General features: G+C 49.4%; 1 protein-coding gene across 1 annotated transcript; it reads right to left on the reverse strand.

The window, feature by feature from the left end:
* Positions 1–92: 92 nt before the first annotated feature.
* srebf1 (sterol regulatory element binding transcription factor 1) lies at positions 93–17,945 on the reverse strand. The gene is given in 20 exon segments (XM_047037661.1): positions 93–2,251; positions 2,409–2,520; positions 3,000–3,227; positions 3,908–4,073; positions 4,708–4,840; positions 5,751–5,860; positions 5,962–6,070; positions 6,314–6,482; positions 10,077–10,243; positions 10,491–10,752; positions 11,107–11,291; positions 11,463–11,625; positions 11,627–11,671; positions 12,045–12,205; positions 12,818–12,932; positions 13,151–13,369; positions 13,598–13,744; positions 13,901–14,076; positions 14,492–15,067; positions 17,482–17,945. Coding segments are annotated over 20 exon segments (3,570 nt in total). The 5' UTR covers positions 17,588–17,945; the 3' UTR covers positions 93–2,030.
* Between the last annotated feature and the right edge of the window lie 2,291 nt (positions 17,946–20,236).

Here is a 20,236-nt window from a genome sequence, read left to right on the forward strand (position 1 = left end):
TGACCGCACTGGGACGTCACAGTAATGACAAACACTTTCATTCAAATAGCACTTGGCCACCACCCATCCAAAGAACCAGCTCCAGATATTGATGTCTTTGTTACAAAATGCTCCTTTATTTACATTTTCAGGAATAAACCAATGAGAGAAGAGACAGAGATAGAGTTGTTAGTTATGAAACAAAAACAACAATTTGACATTTGAATATATTGTTGGTTCTGTTTTGCCTCTATAATTACACACACAGGCTAGAGACACACGCAGGTAATCATCCTAGTGCTTCCTAAGACTTTCACAGACGACATGTCACAAACTCCTGTTAGGAAGTCGGGAAAAAAAAGACGTACAAAAACAGATGCTAAAACATTGAGTTTTGTACTGTTCCGTGATCTCGAAACAACTGGGGTCAAAAGAACATCTTTTTGAACAGAGGGTGACAGAAAAAGTACCAATCACCCCTCTCTTTGGGGGGGGGGGGGGGGGGGGGGGGGGGGGGGGGATTTGTTGTTGGTGATCATAATCAAATGATTTAGACCCTGCATGATATTCTGAGTTCTGTTACTGGTATAAAGGGTGAACACTGTGTCTAGGTTCCTGGATACCTCAAACCCCTGGATACCCCTGTCGCCCAGGGACACGCTAACCGCCCACTTGTCTTTTGGATACGATTGTACCACACACACCTTGCGCAATAGTGCAAATGGTCAATGCAGTCAGACTACCAACTCCACCTTGATATTTTGACACTGCCCGCCCCCAACCCCCTCGCATTTTGACACTTAAAGCTCATCCCCATGGCAACTGTCAACATAATCTTTGAAATTGGAGCCTTTGTAGCCTTGTCCAATGCTACACGAGGGGGAGGGCCTTAAGACCACGCTGCCAATGGATAAAACACTGATCACTCAAATCCATTGCACAGACTATAAATACACGTTCAAATATATACACAGCAAAATGAAAATTGAACTGAATGAAAATAAATGCATAAAGCCATAATCATTGAAGTCATCTTCAGCCTTAATGGGCTAGTGCAGATTAAAAGACGTATATTCTGTTGGTTTCAAACCTTTGAGACCATGGTACATAGATCTGTAAATTACACAGTGATCCAATCCGCTATTCTACATGGTAGACATCTGGATACGCTCTGTAATACGGTTCTATGTGAGAAGTCAGAAAGGCCACACGTCCCTCCAAGAAGCCCCCCAGTCTGTCCAATTGGGATCCTCCAACACACAGATATATCCCAGCCAGTCAGACAAACGGCTCCATCAAAACCCACCAATCGAAACTCTTATTAAGGTGCATCCTGACCAAAGGCGATCAGGACTAGTGTATCAATGCAGGTTAAAATGCTCTGTTGTTCCAACGCTCAAAAGCTCTCTGGCCGTTGCACATTTCCAGCAGGGTGGTCGCAGAATAGCACCACCCTGTGGACACACTCAGTCCCTACAGTGCATGTCAAATAACGGGGTTCAAAAGTAAAAACAAAAAAGCGAGGAAAATGTCAACCTGCATTTTGAGTATACTGAATAGTGAAACTTTTTAAATCATAGTGATGATGCAAGCGCCAACCCTTTACTTGGGGTGAAGATAGAGTTTGCTGATGTTGAGGGAAGGATGGGGGGGGGGGGGGGGAGGGGAGGGGATGACAGTGTGTCACGACAGTGTGTCTGTGTAATCTGTTTGATATGACTCGGTTCTGTACAGTCTGCCAGTCTGGTCTACCTGCCACAGTGCCAGAAACCACCACTTTTATGTGTGCGTCAGTCAAAAATGTGTGAGAGTGAGTGTGTGTGTGCATGTGTCAGTAAATATACGTGTGAGAGTGCGTGTGTGTGTCAGTAAACATGTCCGAGAGCGCGCGTGTGTCAGGAAATAAGCGTGTGTGTGTGTCGGTAAAAAAATGTGTGTGTGGGAATAACTGTACGTCCGTGTGAGAGTGTGTGTGTGTGAGTGATTGCGTGTGTGTGAGTGAGTCTGACTGAGTGAGAAAGAGTGTCTGTGAGTGTGTCCGTGTGTCTGCTCTAGGTGGAGGTGACGGTGGTGCCGCTGCCCAGCTTGATGATCATCTGCTGACAGTCGTGCAGTGTGCGCTTGTCTCCCAGCTTCTCCAGCGTGCGCGCCGCGTCCGCCAGCATGCCCACGCGCTGCCCCGGCGCCGACAGGAAGGAGGGGGGCAGGTAGCGGCACGCCAACATCACCGCCTCCGCCTGCTCGCGCTGGCCTGGCCTCATCTCACACTCCTCTGTAACACACGCACACACACGCGCGTTAATTAGGGAGGTGGGTGAGGATGAGCGAAAGGCTGATTTCAGTTCTGTCCAAAACACAGAGCAGTCCAGAAGGCCCTCACACACACACACACACACAGACACACAGACACACAGACACACGCATTGTACCTGTCTTTGCTCCGGGGGTTGCTCTGCGTCGGAGGGAGCGGTCCAGCAGCTGGTGAGTACGAGTAGGACTGGCTCCTGCCATCAGCCTGGCAGTGGCCTCATGTAGGAACAACTGCAGGGAGGGAGGGAGGGATGTAGACGGGGAGGGAGAGAGAGAGGAGGGGGGAGAGATATATGGAGGGAGGGGGAGAGAGAGATGGGGGGTGATATGGAGGGTGGGGGAGGAATACAGATAGAGAGGGAGGGAGGGAGGGAGGGAGGGAAAGAGGGAGAGATGGAGGGAGAGAGGGAGAGATGGAGGGAGGGGGAGGAAAGTAGACAGGGAGGGAGAGAGGGAGGGAGAGAACAGGGGAGGACAAAAGGAGGCGGAGGATATGATGAGTCATACAGGCTTTAACTTTGAAGCCCTCAGAGGAAAACAGCTAAACACCTCTGTGTGTGTGTGTGTGTGTGTGTTAGGTGTGTGTGTGCGCACCCATCCCAATCCTTGCTGGGCGGAGAGCTGACGGCTCAAGCTGAACAATTAGCAGTATAACAACCATTTCCAAACATATCTGTGTGTGTGTGTGTGCGTGTTTATCCCCCTCTCACCCTGCGCATGGCAGGCCTGAAGCTCTGGGCCAGCTTGCGGAGGGAGCTGAGGTCCTGCTGGAAGCCATGGAGCTCGGGGGGGGAGGCCTGCAGCAGCGACCCAGGAGAGGAGCCCTGTCCCTGGGCCTGGGCCTGTCCCTGTCCCTGGGCTTGTCCCGGGGCCTGCTGCAGACGCCACACGTTGGTCCTCGTCACCAGCAGCAGGTCACACAGCAGCAGCTGCACCACCTGGGGCAGAATGACAGGAGATGAGGGGAAGGGGTTAGGGAGTGTGTGTGTGTGTGTGTAGGGATGGGGGACGGGGACGGACGGACGGCTACACTAAAAGAGCACCCACACACACACACACAAGTGTATGTTGTTGACAAAGCTGTTCAAAATGGCGGAGCGCGTGTGCGCGTCCTGTGGTGTCCGTCTGGCGGCAGTGGGCTCAGCTCTGTGTTGCACTGCAGGAACATTGCACTCGGCTGAGACACACATGCAATGCAACTACAATGCACCGCAGCTCTGCCCTTTGTAGACACACTCTCTAGCCTCCTTTATCGCACGCGCACACACACGTGTGCACGCACCCCCCCCCCCCCCAGGGTACGACACGCTGCGACAGCAGATGTGCTGCTCGAGGGCAGACATCGGGTTGGGTGTGTGTGTGGTGGGAGGGCTGCAGTGATTGTCTGTATTGCTGGTGTGACTGTGTGTGTGTGGAGGGGAAGGGGGGGGGGGGGGTGTTACTGCGGATGTGTATGTCAGGGTAGTTGGGGGTGGTTGATACTGTGTGCGTGTGTGTTGGGGGGGGGGGGGGGGTTAATGCTGTGTGTGCTTGTGTGTCGTTTGGGGGGAGTTAATACTGTGTGTGTGTGTGTGTGTGTAGTTGGGGGTGGGAGGGTTGGAACTGTGTGCGTGCGTACCTTGTCGATGCTGCTGCTGTGGCAGTGCGGACCCAGGTTGAGGCTGTCCCTCAGCAGCGCGCTGGCCCTCTCGCCGTGACTCAGGCTCAGCGGACCGTTCAGCGGCCGCGCCAGCAGGGAGCGCACTGCCCGGAACGTGTTCAGACACGCCTTGGGCAGGGGGCTCCTGGGCAGAGGGAGAGATGGATGCCACGATGAGAAAAATCGGAAGGTTTGTGTGTATATACAGTATATATGTATATATATGAGATATATGAGAGAGAGAGAGAGAGAGAGGGAGAGGGAGAGAGGGGACAGTAGTCAGAGGGGTTATTAAAAGACTAAAGCTACAGAACTGCAGCTAGACCTGGAACCACCTAAAAAAAAAAAGAAAAAACGGAAAGTTTGTGTGTATATACAGTATATATATATATATATATTTATAAAAGACAGAGAGAGAGAGCTACAGGGAGAGAGAGAGAGAGAGAGAGAGAGAGAGAGAGAGAGAGAGAGAGAGAGAGAGAGAGAGAGAGAGAGAGAGAGAGAGAGAGAGAGCGCAACACGACAAACAACACAAGTCACGCGTGTTTGTCGGGGTGTTCGACAAAGGAAATGCGATCGAAAAAAAGGGAAGCGAGAGACGGGGAGATAAGAGAGCGCTGGCAGGAGGATGTCCCCGCGGGGGGAGCGACAGCAGGCGCTCTGCCGACGCCGTCTCTTGGCAGCGCGCGTTTGAGGCTTGTGTTTTCTGCCTGTTTACATGCGTTTGGGTATGGTTCCATGCATGCGTCTTCCTGTGTGTGTGTATGTGTGGCACTCACTCGGCGGCCTGCAGGCTGCGAGGCAGGTGCTCCACGGCGGGGTACAGCCGCTCTGCGGCCGCGTCGTCTCCTTGGAGCCAGTTGATGATCACCACGGCGACCGAAGACCACCACTTGGAATGGGGATCGCAGCCTGGAGGTCACAGGCGAGGGGGGTCAGGCGGACACACAAACATCAAGCACACGCCATTCACATTTAGTCATTTTAGCAGACCCTCTTATCCGGAGCGACTTACAGGAAGTACAGGGTCATTCCCCCCCGAGGCAAGTAGGGTGAAGTGCCTTGCCCAAGGACACAACGTCATTTTGCACGGCCGGGAATCGAACCGACAACCTTCTGATTAATACTCTGACTCCCTAACCGCTCAGCCACCTGATCCTGCGCACCTACGCCTGTGAACGGGTGACGTGCAGCCTCCCAAGACCAAAAACCCCCACCCGCCCTCCTGCAGAGAGACACGCAGACGAGCCGAGCTCCACCGCTGCCCTCCTGACTCTGACCTCAATCAATCTGGCGTGGTCAGGACACGCCGACACGGCTGCCTCGCCGACTCCCTCAAGAGCACACAGCTCCTTCATTTAACATTGGCGGCTGACCCGCATGCACACGCACACGCACCTGCATGCTGAGAAATCTATAGCCCTGCCAAGAGGAAAGAAAAAAAGAAATGGAAAAGTCTCCCTTTCTAACCTCTCTGCTGCCTCACCCCTTTCCTCAAGGAGACCCCAGACAGAGTGGAGACAGATGAAGCTGACTGGAGGACACCTCTGAGAGCCCTGAACGCCTCTACAAGGAGAGGGGAGGGGGCGTGAGGGGAGCGAAGAGATGAGGGGAGAGGAGCGAGGAGAAGAGAGGAAGACAGAAGAGGAAAGTGTGGACACGTCTCCTCTCCCTCTCGTTCCCCGGGTGCACCCGATCTGTGATCATGTGACCGAGCGGGATAGGCGACAGAACTGCCTCCGCCCATCTTGCTACGTGACATGAGTTTGGATGGGGGGGGGGGTGGAGGGAGGGAGGGCGGGCGGGCGGGAGGGGGTCCTACCGGTGACGGTGGCCATGTTGGATCCGATGGCGAAGGACTGGGTGGTGGCGCCCGCAGCGTCGGACGCGCTGGTCAGCAGCTGGAGGTACTCGAGGGCATCGGCATACTCACTGAGGAAGCCACACAAACCAGCGGGTGATCCTTCGCTCTTGAGGTGTGTGAGCGTGTGTGTGTGTGTCCATGTGTGCGTGTGTGTGTGTGCAAGGCTCACCCCTCCCCATCGCTGGGGGTCTTCTCCCCTCTGGGCTGGGCCACGCAGTACAGAGCCTTCTCCAGCAGGTGCTCTCTGAAGGCCTGGGTCACCTGGGCCAAGGGGTCCACTACACAGAGACAAGACACCGCTCAGTGAGAGCCTGTGTGTGTGTGTACACTGTCAATATACAGTTTCATTTGGACCCTATGAAATACTAACACGCAATCGATTTTCTAATTTCAGAGTCCCACACATTAAACAAGTCTTACAAATCAGAGCAATTACCTGAGAAGAAGTATATAAGATATATATATATATATATTCACATACACATGTGTGTGTGTGTATGTGTGTGTACAGCACCACTGACCGGTGTTCCCGGCCTGGCTGTAGATGCTCTCCTTGGGGGTGCTGCGCACTGCCCAGTCCCCGTCCACGAAGAAGCGGTGGCCCAGGGGGTGGAGCAGCCACTGCATAGCCGGGGGCACACTGCCGCTGGACGACAGGCAGGCCTGCCGCGCGCTGCTCAGGAACACACGCTGGGACACACACACACTGTTAACGCACGCTCTAAACACACACCACACACTCTTGACACACTAACAGGGAGAGGGGTGTCGAGCTATGCTCGGCGAAGAGTTAAGCAGTGCAAAGGGTCAGACGTGTGGTCATACAGTGATACGTGGAGAGAGATAAGGGAGAGAGATAAGGGAGCGAGATAAGGGAGACAGATAAGGGAGAGAGACAGAGAGCATGGGCGTAGATTTAGGGGGGGACGCTAGGTACTTGTCCCCACCAACATTTGAAAATGACAAAATTGTCCCCACCAATATTTTGGTGAACTCCTTTGTAATGCAATTTGGATCGTCGTCGTCGTCATCTGCCGCTTGTCCGGGGATCGGGTCGCGGGGGGCAGCGACCTAAGCAGGGAGGCCCAGACTTCCCTCCCCCCGGCCACTTCCGCCAGCTCTTCCTGGGGGACCCCAAGGCGTTCCCAGGCCAGCTGAGAGACATAGTCCCTCCAGCGTGTCCTGGGTCTTCCCCGGGGCCTCTTCCCAGTGGGACGTGCCCGGAACACCTCACCAGGGAGGCGTCCAGGAGGCATCCTAATCAGATGCCCGAGCCACCTCAGCTGGCTCCTCTCGACGCGGAGGAGCAGCGGTTCTACTCTGAGCCCCTCCCGGATGACCGAGCTTCTCACCCTATCTCTAAGGGAGAGCCCGGACACCCTACGGAGAAAGCTCATTTCGGCCGCTTGTATTCGCGATCTCGTTCTTTCGGTCACTACCCATAGTTCGTGACCATAGGTGAGGGTAGGAACGTAGATCGACTGGTAAATAGAGAGCTTCGCCTTTCGACTCAGCTCCTTCTTCACCACGACGGACCGATGCAGAGCCCGCATCACTGCGGACGCCGCACCGATCCGCCTGTCGACCTCGCGCTCCATTCTTCCCTCACTCGTGAACAAGACCCCGAGATACTTGAACTCCTCCGCTTGGTTCAGGATCTCCTCCCCGACCCGGAGATGGCACTCCACCCTTTTCCGGTCGATTACCATGGCCTCAGATTTGGAGGTGCTGATTCGCATCCCAGCCGCTTCACATTCGGTTGCGAACCGCTCCAGTGAGAGCTGAAGGTCACGGCCCGATGAAGCCAACAGGACCACATCATCCGCAAAAAGCAGCGACCCGATCCTGAGGTCACCAAACCGGACCCCCTCAACACCCTGGCTGCGCCTAGAAATTCTGTCCATATAGGTAATGAACAGAATCGGTGACATAGGGCAGCCCTGGCGGAGTCCAACCCTCACCGGAAACAAGTTCGACTTACTACCGGCAATGCGGACCAAACTCTGGCACCGGTCGTACAGGGACCGGACAGCCCCGATCAGGAAATCCGGTACCCCGTACTCTCGGAGCACCCCCCACATGAGCCCCCGAGGGACACGGTCGAACGCCTTTTCCAAATCCACAAAACATGTGTAGACTGGTTGGGCGAACTCCCATGTACCCTCCAGGACTCCGCGGAGGGTATAAAGCTGGTCCACTGTTCCACGGCCAGGACGAAAACCACATTGCTCCTCCTGAATCCGAGGTTCGACAATCCGACGGACCCTCCTCTCCAGGACCCCTGAATAGACTTTCCCAGGGAGGCTGAGGAGTGTGATCCCCCTAAAGTTGGAGCACACCCTCCGGTCCCCCTTTTTAAAGAGGGGAACCACCACCCCGGTCTGCCAGTCCAGAGGCACTGTCCCCGATGTCCACGCGATGTTGCAGAGTCGTGTCAACCAAGACAGCCCTACAACATCCAGAGCCTTAAGGAACTCCGGGCGGACCTCATCCACCCCAGGGGCCCTGCCACCGCGGAGCTTTTCAACCACCTCGGCGACCTCAGCCCCAGAGATAGAAGGGCCCCCCCCGATGTCCCCAGACTCTGCCTCCACGTCGGAAAGCGTGTTGGTGGAATTAAGGAGGTCTTCGAAGTATTCCTTCCACCGATCCAGGACGTCCCCCGTCGAGGTCAGCAGCGCACCATCCCCACCGTATACAGTGTTGACAGAGCACTGCTTCCCCCTCCTGAGCCGCCGGATGGTGGTCCAGAACCTTTTTGAAGCCGTTCGGAAGTCATTCTCCATGGCCTCGCCGAACTCCTCCCATGCCCGGGTGGAGTCCCGGGTTGGATCGATTCCGCAAAAATATTTTGCACAATATATTTGCAAAACGCATTTCCTATTATTGTCTGTTGCCCAGAAAAGTGAAAAAAAGGTAACCAATGCGCCCTAGAGCCTGCGAGACAAGATATGTCATTTAATTGACTGAAGTGGCAGAGTCAGAAACACTCCGTGAATCTTGACTTGCAGAAAGAGAGCTGTCAGTAGTCTGACACGGTAAACTACTAAATACGCCAGGAAATAATAAAGCCTCATATTAGTATTTGGTTTGGTCTCAGCATTCATATTTTGGACCCTTTTGTGCTTTGTAGATAGGAAAATTTCACCCAAAAATAAGAGATGTAGCCTATCAGAAGTTCTTTCACCACCCAGAGAGTAAGTAGCTAGCAAGGTCGTTGTTAGTTAGCTAGTAGGAAAACTACCCACACAGTGCAAACCTGCTTACATCGCAACCCATTCTACAATGGAAACATGTTTTGAAAGTTGTTAGAGTAGTAGAGCATGTAACTTTTGCTTGAATTAAATCTATCCCTAGCGTGTGCCATCTTTCGACCAGTGTGTTAGCAGCGGCTTGTCTTGTTGAAGCCAGAAGGATAAAGCTAACCTACCCACATAATGGGACCGTGCTAGTTTAGCCTAGTACCAGCAGGCTAGCAACTCAAAAGTGATATTAACTGGTAATAAGTAGGCCTATACGATCCCTTGGACAGTAATACCCCTAAAATCTCGACCAATGTCAGCAGTCAACTAAGCATGGTTAGCGTCTGTATTAAATTGAGGAATTACTGTGCATGAAAAACGGCACCCTGAAGATACAGATGTAGAGCAGGTTGGTGATGAATCGGCATCAGGGGTTCAGGTGAGAAGTTGAATTGTCCACTTTGGTAAAGATTGCATTAAATTGCTGTTTTTTAAGGGATGTTTAGACAATGTTACCCATGAATGTTATCATTCACACTTATACTTGTATGTAGTAAAAGGTATAAATATAAATCATTATTTAATTGCTTAGAAGTCCAGTACAGATGATGTAGGCCTAGTACAGCTCCATAAAACCTGAACCAGTTACCTACATATAGATATATATATTTTTGGCCTTCAGTGTTCAGTGTCCCTACCAAAGCTGAGACCAAACCTACGCCCTTGCCAGAGAGAGATCTAGAGAGAGACAGGGAGAGACCCAGGGAGAAAGACAGGGAGAGAGAAAGGGAGAGACACAGGGAGAGACAGGGAGAGACACAGGGAGAGACACAGGAAGAGAGACAGGGAGAGACACGTGGAGAGAGACAGGGAGAGAGACAGGGAGAGAGACAGGGAGAGGCACGGGAGAGAGACAGGGAGAGGCACGGGAGAGAGACAGAGAGAGAGAGAGAGAGAGACAGAGAGTGAGAGACAGAGAGAGAGAGACAGAGAGAGAGAGAGACAGAGAGAGAGCCCCCCGAGAGCACCCCCAGGCTCTCACCGAGGTGAAGTGCAGGAGGCGGGGCAGGCTGGCCTTGACCCTGAGGGCGGCCGAGACGTACACCTCGGCCAGGGTGGACACAGCCAGGCAGGGGCCCGAGCACTCAGCCAGGTTCACCGCACTCAGCGCCATGTGGACCGCAGACAGGTGGCTGCCGCCAAGTTTACCTACACGCACACACACACACACGTTACACACTCTGCCGACACAAATGATCTATCCAAATACTGGATTTAAAAACAAGTGGATAACCACCAACTTAACGTTTAAAAAAATAAAACACATTACATCATATGGATTAAGTATTCATGTCTGGAGGCCATAGTTAAAAATGGAAGCAGGCCACCTTCATCTACCACGTGATCCACACAAGAATAGGAACCGGGTCCCTCTCATCTCCGTCCCTGTCCTCACCGGTCATGTGGAGCTGGTGTAGGCGGTGGTAGACCAGCGCCGCGTCGCGGCTGCTCTTGGACGCATCTTCCTGCAAGGGGCGGTCGGCGCGGAGCCCCCCGGCGCGGCCGGCCAGCCAGCGGCCCACCCACAGGCGCTGCAGGCAGAGGCGGAGGAGGGCCCAGAGGGCGGCGCACGACAGGTCCAGCTGGGAGGTGGGCAGGGGCCGGCCCAGCGCCTTCAGACACGTCCAAAGGTTCTGACCCGCCTGGGCAAAGTCCCCCTGGGGGGACGAGAGGGAACGGGGATGAGTTAACAGGGATGAATGAGAGGGAGACAGAGACACAGAGACAGAGACAGAGAGAGAGAGAGAGAGAGAGAGAGAGAGAGAGAGAGAGAGAGAGAGAGAGAGAGAGAGAGAGAGAGAGAGAGAGAGAGGGAGGGAGGGAGGGAGGGAAAAGAAAGAAAAAGAAAGTGTATGTGTGTGTGTGTCTGTCTGTCTGTGCGTGTGTGTATCTGTTCGTTAAGACTGAAAACACCCGTTTACGTTTAGGCCTAGACTATTTCTCAGAAGCATTTTAAATAATGGACCATTCATTTCCCGGGTTCAACCGGGTTGAGTGCACCCCTGTCTTACCCGGGCCAGGTCCAGGTCGGCCTGCTTGCGGTGCCTCCAGAACAGCACTGAGGAGCCAGAGTGGGGTCTGGTGACTGGCTCTCCGTACACCAGCAGGCGGATCAGAACCCCAGACACCAGCACGCCGTTAAGCAGCCACACCAGCAGAGTCGGCAGCATCCAGTCCATCCAGCCCCAAGACTCCGCTATCGGGACACAAACACACACAGGCGCACACACATGGGTTGACGGTTTGTTTGTTTGTTTATATTTCTTTAGATCCTCTCCAGCTTCGGCCGCCACCCTCTCCCTCTGCCCCCACCCCTCCCATCCCATCCTCCCCCCCTGCTCCTCCTCTTCCTCCGTCCCCTTCCTACCTGCGCTCTCCACCTCCAGCATGGTCCTGCCAGTCCCCGGGTGCGCTGGGCCGCTGGTGGCGGCGGCGCTGCTGCTGCTCTCCGCGGCTCCGCAGAGCATGGCGGCCAGTGGGTTGAAGGACAGGAAGAGGAAGGTGAAGGCACACAGAGCCATGCGGGAGCGGGTCGAGCATGCCACCGGCGCACCGGTCAGCCACGCTTTCCACTGGCTGAGAAAGACGAGAGAAAGACGAGAGAAAGACGAGAGGAGAGAGAGAGAGAGAGAGAGAGAGAGAGAGAGAGAGAGAGAGAGAGAGAGAGAGAGAGAGAGAGAGAGAGAGAGAGAGAGAGAGAGAGAGAGAGAGAGAGAGAGAGAGAGAGAGAGAGAGAGAGAGAGAGGGGTTATTAAAAGACTAGAGCTACAGAACTGCAGCTAGACCTGGAACCACCTCAGACCCAAGGTGATCAAATATTGGAATCCTGCACATAGGGAACACGCAAGGTGGAAATGCGACGCTGAGTGATTCATAACCCTTTTCTACTCAACACAGCTTTATTCTATTGGGCCGTGATCATATTAGTGATGTCTGGGTCCAGTGTTACCTTGGTTTCCTCCCCCATAGGGCTGTCAGGCTCAGAGTCGCTGCCACTGTGGGAGAAGGAGGAGGGAGAGCCCACGTCTGAGGCCGGGGGGGTGGGCAGCTCACTCTTCACGTCTGTCTGTGGTCCGTCCACCTCCATGGCAACCAGGTCCTTGAGGGACTCTACAGGAGAGGAGACCCGGGTCAAATAAATGTTTTTTGATGTACACAGATGACATTTCCACCTCATCTTAATTCATGTTCAGAAATGGTTGGAAATATTTCTGTGTGTGTATTATGCAAGTTGAGAAGAATACTGTTGTGCTCCATATCCTTGCGTGCAGACAGAGGAACCCCTCCTAGTTGTAACCGTAAGCTTACTTAAACATGCTGACCGTTATCTTTACCCAGCATGTAGATTTTTACTCAGCATGTAAAGATAAACAAACTCCACATTGTGTTGGAACCAGTTCCAAACTGATCCTGTAGTTTTCCACTCCATATAATGAAAACCACTTGCGCAAGAACTCTGGGATAAAAAGAACATTTCTAGTTCCAAAGATTCAGACAACTCTGGACCGCCATAGACTTGTTTCATTGCTGCATGCTGCAAGAATAAACTTTCTTGACTCCATCGACACTGTGCACTACTTGATAAAAGATTTTTCCTACCAGAAATCCTGACAGGAACGCAGTGAAATAGCAACAGAGTTCCAGCTTAGTTATGAATTGACAGGAAGTGTACCTGACCATTAGGAATGCTTGTGGAAGAAGGAGACAGAGAAAAAGACTCACTGTTCTTTTGGGCGGCCATTTTGAGAGCCATGTTCTCCTGTTTGAGCTTCTGGTTGGTCTGCTGAATATAGCGAATGTAGTCGATGGCTTTCCTCAAGACTGCCGACTTATTCAGCTTCAGGAGGCCCCAAATAGAAAACGTTGGATAAAGTTATAGTCTGTACTTGCCAGAGAATAAAAGAAAGGAAAATCACCTACGGTACAACAACACCTCCTACTACAAATACAAAACAGACTTCACCGGTTCTCACATACAGACAAGATTTTCTATTTATTTTTATAATACACATTCCTATGAGGTTTCATTTCGGACGGTGTGTGTCATCGCCTCACCTTGGCCTCGGTCCCAGCCACGAGGTCTTTGAGCTCGATTATCTTGTCGTTGATGGAGGAGCGGTAGCGCTTCTCGATGGCGTTGTGGGCCGTCCGTTTCTCCCCCTTGAAGGGCGGGCTCAGCTGCTTGCTGCTGATGGCGATGCGGTTGATGGGCAGCTTCTCGCCGTCCACCATAATGGGCATCGTGGTGAGGATGGTGCCGCCGCCCATCAGAGCCTGAAGAGGGCGAGAGAGCAAAGAGATGGAAGGGCGTGAAAAACCTACGATTGGGTGGGATTCCAAAAATGGGCGTGCTTTCATCGAGATATAAAAAGGAAGAGAGATTTGGGGAACCTCCGCTGTCATCATTCCCAGGTAAAGAAATCTATTTCGTTCTACGGTGGATGTGAACTCAAGATAAGACGCGCCGCTAAGCAGCGTGGTGTCGGAGAGGGCGCCCCCTACCTGCAGGGAGGTGCTCTGGACAGAGGAGGTGGTGGTGGCCAGGGAGGTGATGCAGGGGGAGGCCATGGTGGTCACAATGCAGGGTTCGTGCTTCAGGGTGGTCAGCAACAGAGACTCTGCCTTGATGAACTGGGGCTGCAGCAGCACCTGGGGGGGGAGGAATGAGAGCCCGATTAGGATCCAAGCAGACATGCAAAATGTTTTGAAACAAGTCCAAATACAAGAGAGGACACAACAGTGTTCTCGATCATTTGTCATTTGTAAAAATGTACAGATGAACCCAAGACAAACACACACACTCACAGGAACTTGTTGTACATGGGGCGCGATGCTCTGGACTGGGGTGCTGGTTGATGTGGCCAGAAGAGGGGGGGTGGAGGTTAGACCCTGCACCTGAGCTTGGATGGTGATTGCCTGACCGCTGGGTGGCGAGGACGACAGACTGGTCATCGGTGGGGGGGAACCTCCTTGATTTACAACTGGAAGGGGGGGGGGGGGGTTCAAATATTATCATCAAGTAATCATGAATGCATCTTATAAATAACTCAACTCCTGGGAAACCATGAGATCAGAGTAATAAACAGGTGGTATATCATTGGGATGGGTTTTGATCATTGGACCAAGTCTATGTAGGTAAGGGGTCACTGGGTTAGCAATGCTGGCAGGGCCACTCCTACTATGTACAGACAGCTATAACTATGTGTGTGTCAACACAATTGCCTTACAGTCATTCCTGTAGTGACCAAAGGGTATTGTATTAGGACTTTGACATGCAGTCAGCTGATGTTGAGTAACTGACAGCCCAAACGCTTGGTGAAACGTGCTGCATGCTAACCTGTAAATAAAAGCATGCGCGTGCACACACACACAAATGCCAATCCAGCATGTTCTCACCTGTGAAGCCATTCTGGTTGGTGTAGTTAATCCGGGCCTGCTGCTGGGGCTGAGCCTGGGTCTGGAGTTGAGGCTGTGCCAGGGGTTGGGGTTGTTGCTGCTGGGGGGCAGGGGAGGCGAACCTGCCCTGAGGCAGCGAGCTGAACGCTGGGTTCTGGCCTCCCGAGGCCAGGGGGGACGCTGCAGCTTGAGGACGAGTCGGTGTTGGTGGAGAGACCACAGGCTGATCTGCTTTGGACTGCCTGGGTCCCTGGCTGGCTGGAGCCTGGGAGGGGGAGGTCTGCTGCTGCTGCCTGGGGCTGGCTACCTGGGCCAGGGGAGACTGCTGGAAGGTGGGTGGGTGGAAAGCCTTGTCTGGGGAGGAGGAGCTGCGGGTGATGGGAGGCCCTAGTAGGGCGTCCAGGTGGGGGCTGCTGCTCTGGAGGGACGAGGGCGAGGAGGAAGGGGTGGAGGATGGAGGGGAGGGAGTGGAGGTGGAGTGGGACAGGACGGGGAGTTCCGGAGGGGCTGTGAACTGAGGGGGGTCGAAGAGGCTCCCAAACTCCATGTCCTGGTTGTTGATGAGCTGCAACATGTCTATAAAGAAGAGTGATAGAGAAGTGGTCAACGCTACTGTTCTAACAGCCCCATGGACAAATGACAGTATGGTGATGGTATCAGTTTGTCAGTTAGGCCTACATTACTTTCATGTGTGCTAGAGCAAAGTATGAATAACCACCTGCATGCTGTGTTGTTTTCTGCCCCACCCAAGCATGGCTTTTAAATAATTATACACACTTACACCACACACACACGAACATGGCACATTTATGCTGGCTGGTTTGAAGGATCCTGATGCATCTGGGAAAAATTTGATTATGGACCACTCCTTGACAACAAACTAGGGATTGGTAACTCCATCATAGCTCACAGTGTAGAGTAGCGGACAAATGAGACCAGCTAGCTCTAAAGCTTGGGTCAGTACTGCGGTTACGACTATCTGATGCAGGAGTGACGACCAAATGTGGTCCAGTTACACATATTCCCTGTCCCTGTCCTATCCAGTCCTATTTCTAACCTAAGTTAAATTGATCTTGTAAGTAATATTGTCAATGGTGTAAGCTCTTTTTTATTCTGAAAAAAGAAAACATTAACTTTTAGACTCTGTCCTGTGTCCAATACTTTTAAATTGTTTACTAGTTACATGATATATCAAAATGGGACGTAATGTTATGTGAGGAACCTTATAATCTACTGATAAAACATTTCAGATTCGTCAAGCTTTTGCTGTCTCAGAAAGTGTAGACAGCAAAAGCTTGACAAATCTGAGATGTTTTATCAATATATATATCAATATATCAATATATATATATATAAATAATCAATTCACACTGATTAATATGCATAAGTAAGTAAATGTTTTGATTTCAATAGCAATGAATGCTCTTTTAATAGGCTATATGTCCCTTGATATGTGCGGATGTACGTGCATAACAAAATAATAAACTCATCTAGCATAATAATTACATTTAAAATCATAATAAAATCTCCACAATAATACTGGTAGTCACTCCGGCCCTTGTAATTTTCTGTTACAGACCGACCCGGCCCACATTAAAGAAAGGAAAAATTATCTGGCCCAAACAGAAAAATGTTTGGGGACCCCTGGTGTAGACTAATGGGAGGTAGACCTGAGTCAAATACAACGTAATTAAGGAATATAATACTGTAAAGTATAAACTACTTCGTGACCTTGGTTATGTCTGCACAGAGCTTCTCACAGCAGCCTGGATTTGTAAACCATGTTTTGTATGAGGTGATCGCTCCCGACCAATCAGCGAGAGCTTCAGAGACTTGCTATGCGAACCAGCCCCCAAGAAGGAAAAAGAGAGAACGCTTGTCTATGGCTGAGAGAAGAGGTTACTAGCGGACATCAGCAACCAGGGTTACTTTCGGTCAAATGTTGGGGTGGATGGCATTCATGGCAGGCGCTGGATTTATGCAAAGACACCAATACTATATTATAACAATATCCTAGCAACAGCTTTGAATACGTCTCGACAAGTTTACAAGCGTCGGAGGGGCCTTTTCATTATTTTATATTAATATATTATACAGAGTACAAGATATGAATAATACATAATTGTTGCATCAGTTTCGTTAAGCACTGATATATAATTACATAATAGATAATTACACCAAGAAATCTTGTCAGGCAAGTGCATAATCATAGAAAAATTATCATAATAAAACAATGACCACATTTTGTTTTGTTTTTTTCCAATCAGTTTGGCAAGCTTCTAATAAGAAGCATCATGCCCCAATGAGGTTGTCTTTGCACTGTGCCCTAGTATGGCCTCATGAAATGAACCTGCCCAAGGGAATGCACGATAGTAACCTATGTCACTAGAACGAGGTGGAGGGGGCGGGGCGCAGACAAAGCGTGGCTGGGTGACAAAATGGATTTCACACACCTGATGCAACTGGCTGAGAAGAATCCCATATAAAATTGAATCAAGTATATTTAAACTACATCACTTATCATCTCGCTCTGTTTCTATTCATTATTTGAGAGCAAATTACCTAAGGTAGTCCTAGCTGCTTGTTTAAACAAGCCATCTGGTGTAATTGACGGCACGATCAGTAACGTTATGACCTCAAGGAACTCGGAACAGTTCCACTTTGCTGATGGAATAATAAATCAGCAATGAAATTCAAATTCCAAGTTTGGTGACTGCGGAATAGTAATACTGTTAACGTTAAACAATGCAGAAAGACTGCTTTCATGCTTTAAACAGCGAGAATGTATACAGCTATCATTTGCTTGCCAAAGTTGAGCTTGCAAGATAACTGAGCAGGCAATAGCCTTATAAGCAACAACTTTTAACATGACAAATAAGCTTACGTTAGAAAAACATGCATGTTCCTTGCACTCAGGAGACATGTCTCGAGTCAACACAGCAGTTTCATGAGATGTTTGTTTGACAAACAAGTTAGCCAACTTTTCTTACCATCAATGTCGTTCAGCAGCGCCGTGTCAATATCGCTTGGGTCATTTAAAGACAGGGTAGGATCCAGGTTATCCAGTGACGGATCGTCAAAAGACAAGTTATTCATTTTAACTATCGTTAGGTTTATCGTTTATTCAGCGTAGTCAAGATTCTAACGTTCGCTCAACAGCCATTACAAAATTAACTCTACATGCAGTATCCACTTCAGGTGACAGCCGAACTGCTTCATGAGCTAAATTGCCAGGTTCGAAATAGATGTCAAACTAGAGAAAAGTGTACTCCAACTTTTTTTATTGATTTGTCAACTAGCTGCTCTCCTGTGTCTCCATGGTCCTCCAGGCAAACTTGTCAAGCTAAACAACAGTACTGCTCAATGCTCATTGATGATCAACAAACATGCTGGGGAAAGCCAAGCAAACCCCAGTGCGCAGAAAATGATTGACACTTACGTTTACCAATCCCTGCCGACTCTTACATGCTACCTCCCGAGCCAGTTACCATCGTATTTGACTGTCAAATCGCAGACAAAATTCTGATGTCCATTTATCATTACAATCCATATATAACTTCTCATTGCCTTTAAATACTGTGATTTAATTGAACTGTTGTTAAAACAATAATTACACAGAGTAAAAAAAAAACACCAACAACTGTTGATTTCAAATATGACATTCTCTGCGTTCTTTTCATTCTATTCAAGGAATGCGTTTCTTTCTCATTTTCGGCACAAACAGGTGGTATTTCAGGTAAATGTATCATTGGAGAAATTACAGCGTGGATATGTTTATCGTGGGTTTGTCCTTAACAGCCTATCAAAACTCAGCAGGGGTGGGCAACTTATTAGCCACGTTTGTCTGACCCGTAGTGGTAACTCCGCCTGTAGAACCAGAGAAATCGACCAATGCGGTGTTCAGAAACCGAGTGGGGTGATCTGACATCACAACTTTGGTTCCAGTGATTACGTCATGTATTTCTCCCAGAATAGAGGAGGAAGGATATAATACTGTTAAAACGATACACAGGTTGCACTAGCCAGAACAATTAATATGCAGAGATAATTAGTTGGCTCAATTTTGATAATTTTAATAAATATACACACACACACACATATATATATATATATATTAAACTCTGAGGAAGTAAATACGGACCAAAACTCTATTGGAATAATGAATATATTTCTGGCTATTAACCAAAACGGAATGTTCCAGCCCCATTTAAAATATGCAGTAGTATGTGATCTCACCTAAGCACAGCAGAGGCATACAAAGGCCTGCAAAGGTGGGTAAATGGGTCAACGACCTGCAGCTATATAGAGAGCTGTCAGCAGGACTGGTATTGTTGCTAAGGGGGATGGCTAATAGATATCCTGCTTATTGCAATCTGGAAACATCCCAGCAAGATCCCACAGACTGCCTGGAAATCACTCATCACGTCCAATTAAGTACTTACTATCTAATTGAATGAGTGGAGTCATAATCAGCCTGACTACAAAAGACTGTTAAACTCCATACTGTAGCTTGTGATATGCTTTTTATGGAGAGCATCTAAATGGGATGGAAGCAACATCTTTAATGTGAAAGGAAGGGGTATGTGACTACAGTATGAGAAAAGATAGTGTAACATGTGGGAGAGTTGCATCTGCTTGTATGTTAATGTTAAAGCAAAGATGATGGATAAAGTATCTGCAATTAAAGTTAGTCCCAACCATGCTCTTTCAAACACACACACGTTAAAAAATAACAACAAAGTTGAGATAGAGGTCACACTTTGCTAGTGTTTTATTGAGCAGTTAAATACGTGCAATAACCATACGTTATAATGGAATCTAAGCACAGCCAGCTAGAGGCATGGGAGCCCCACATCCGAACCAAACAGATAACATTGGGACACTGTGGCCCACAATTCAATGATACAGTGGGAGCCAGCTGAATGTCCAGTCCCACAAAACTCCAAGACATTTTCAGACCCCCATCTTTAGAGTAGTTTAGAGGAATACATGTTGCAGTCAGGGCTTAGCATCGGTCATAAAACCAGTTAACACTTTTTAGCTGTTTTAAAAGCAGGAATAATTAATACACAAATTGTACAGACAGTCATACAGAAATAAACTTCCAAACACCATATGCTTAGGTCTCGCTATTTTAAGTACAAAAGTAATTTTTGACCACTTTCATTCTATTTTTCTCTGCATGACAATCTAGAAAACAGGTTTGTAAATGTAGCTTTTCAAGAGGCAGTTTATACAGTAAGCTTTAAACTAAAGCAACATCAAAATAATACATTACGGCTCATTAATAATTTATTCTGATACTGTTGTCTAAAATACGTTTAAATTATTTTTGTAATGTAAACTAAAAAAACTATTTGTAAAAATTGATTATCACAATCTTAGCTTTAAGCTAAAAATTCCATATTTACTGTCCATTATAGCATCTAATAATTCATGAATTATAAGATGTGAATTCATAAGGTGTTTCATACATGACACGTATGAGATTTGCATGGAGAATCCATCACAAAGACCAAAAAAAAGTGTGCTACTGAACCTTTGTACACAATGACTTGTGGAGGCATGAAGACAAAAAAAAAGTTTTTTCCACAGCTCACTTAACCTTTAAGTGCTACACCCATGGTTGACTTTCCATAGTAGCTTTCAGTCACTTAAGGTAACTGTCTCTGAAACTCCCAGAAGTATGTCAATTCAAAAATAATGCAAATAAATGAATGGAAAGAAAGATGAGGAGTGACACAT

Source organism: Hypomesus transpacificus, chromosome 17 (assembly GCF_021917145.1).
Source record: "Hypomesus transpacificus isolate Combined female chromosome 17, fHypTra1, whole genome shotgun sequence".
In the NCBI taxonomy this organism is placed as follows: Eukaryota; Metazoa; Chordata; class Actinopteri; order Osmeriformes; family Osmeridae; genus Hypomesus; species Hypomesus transpacificus.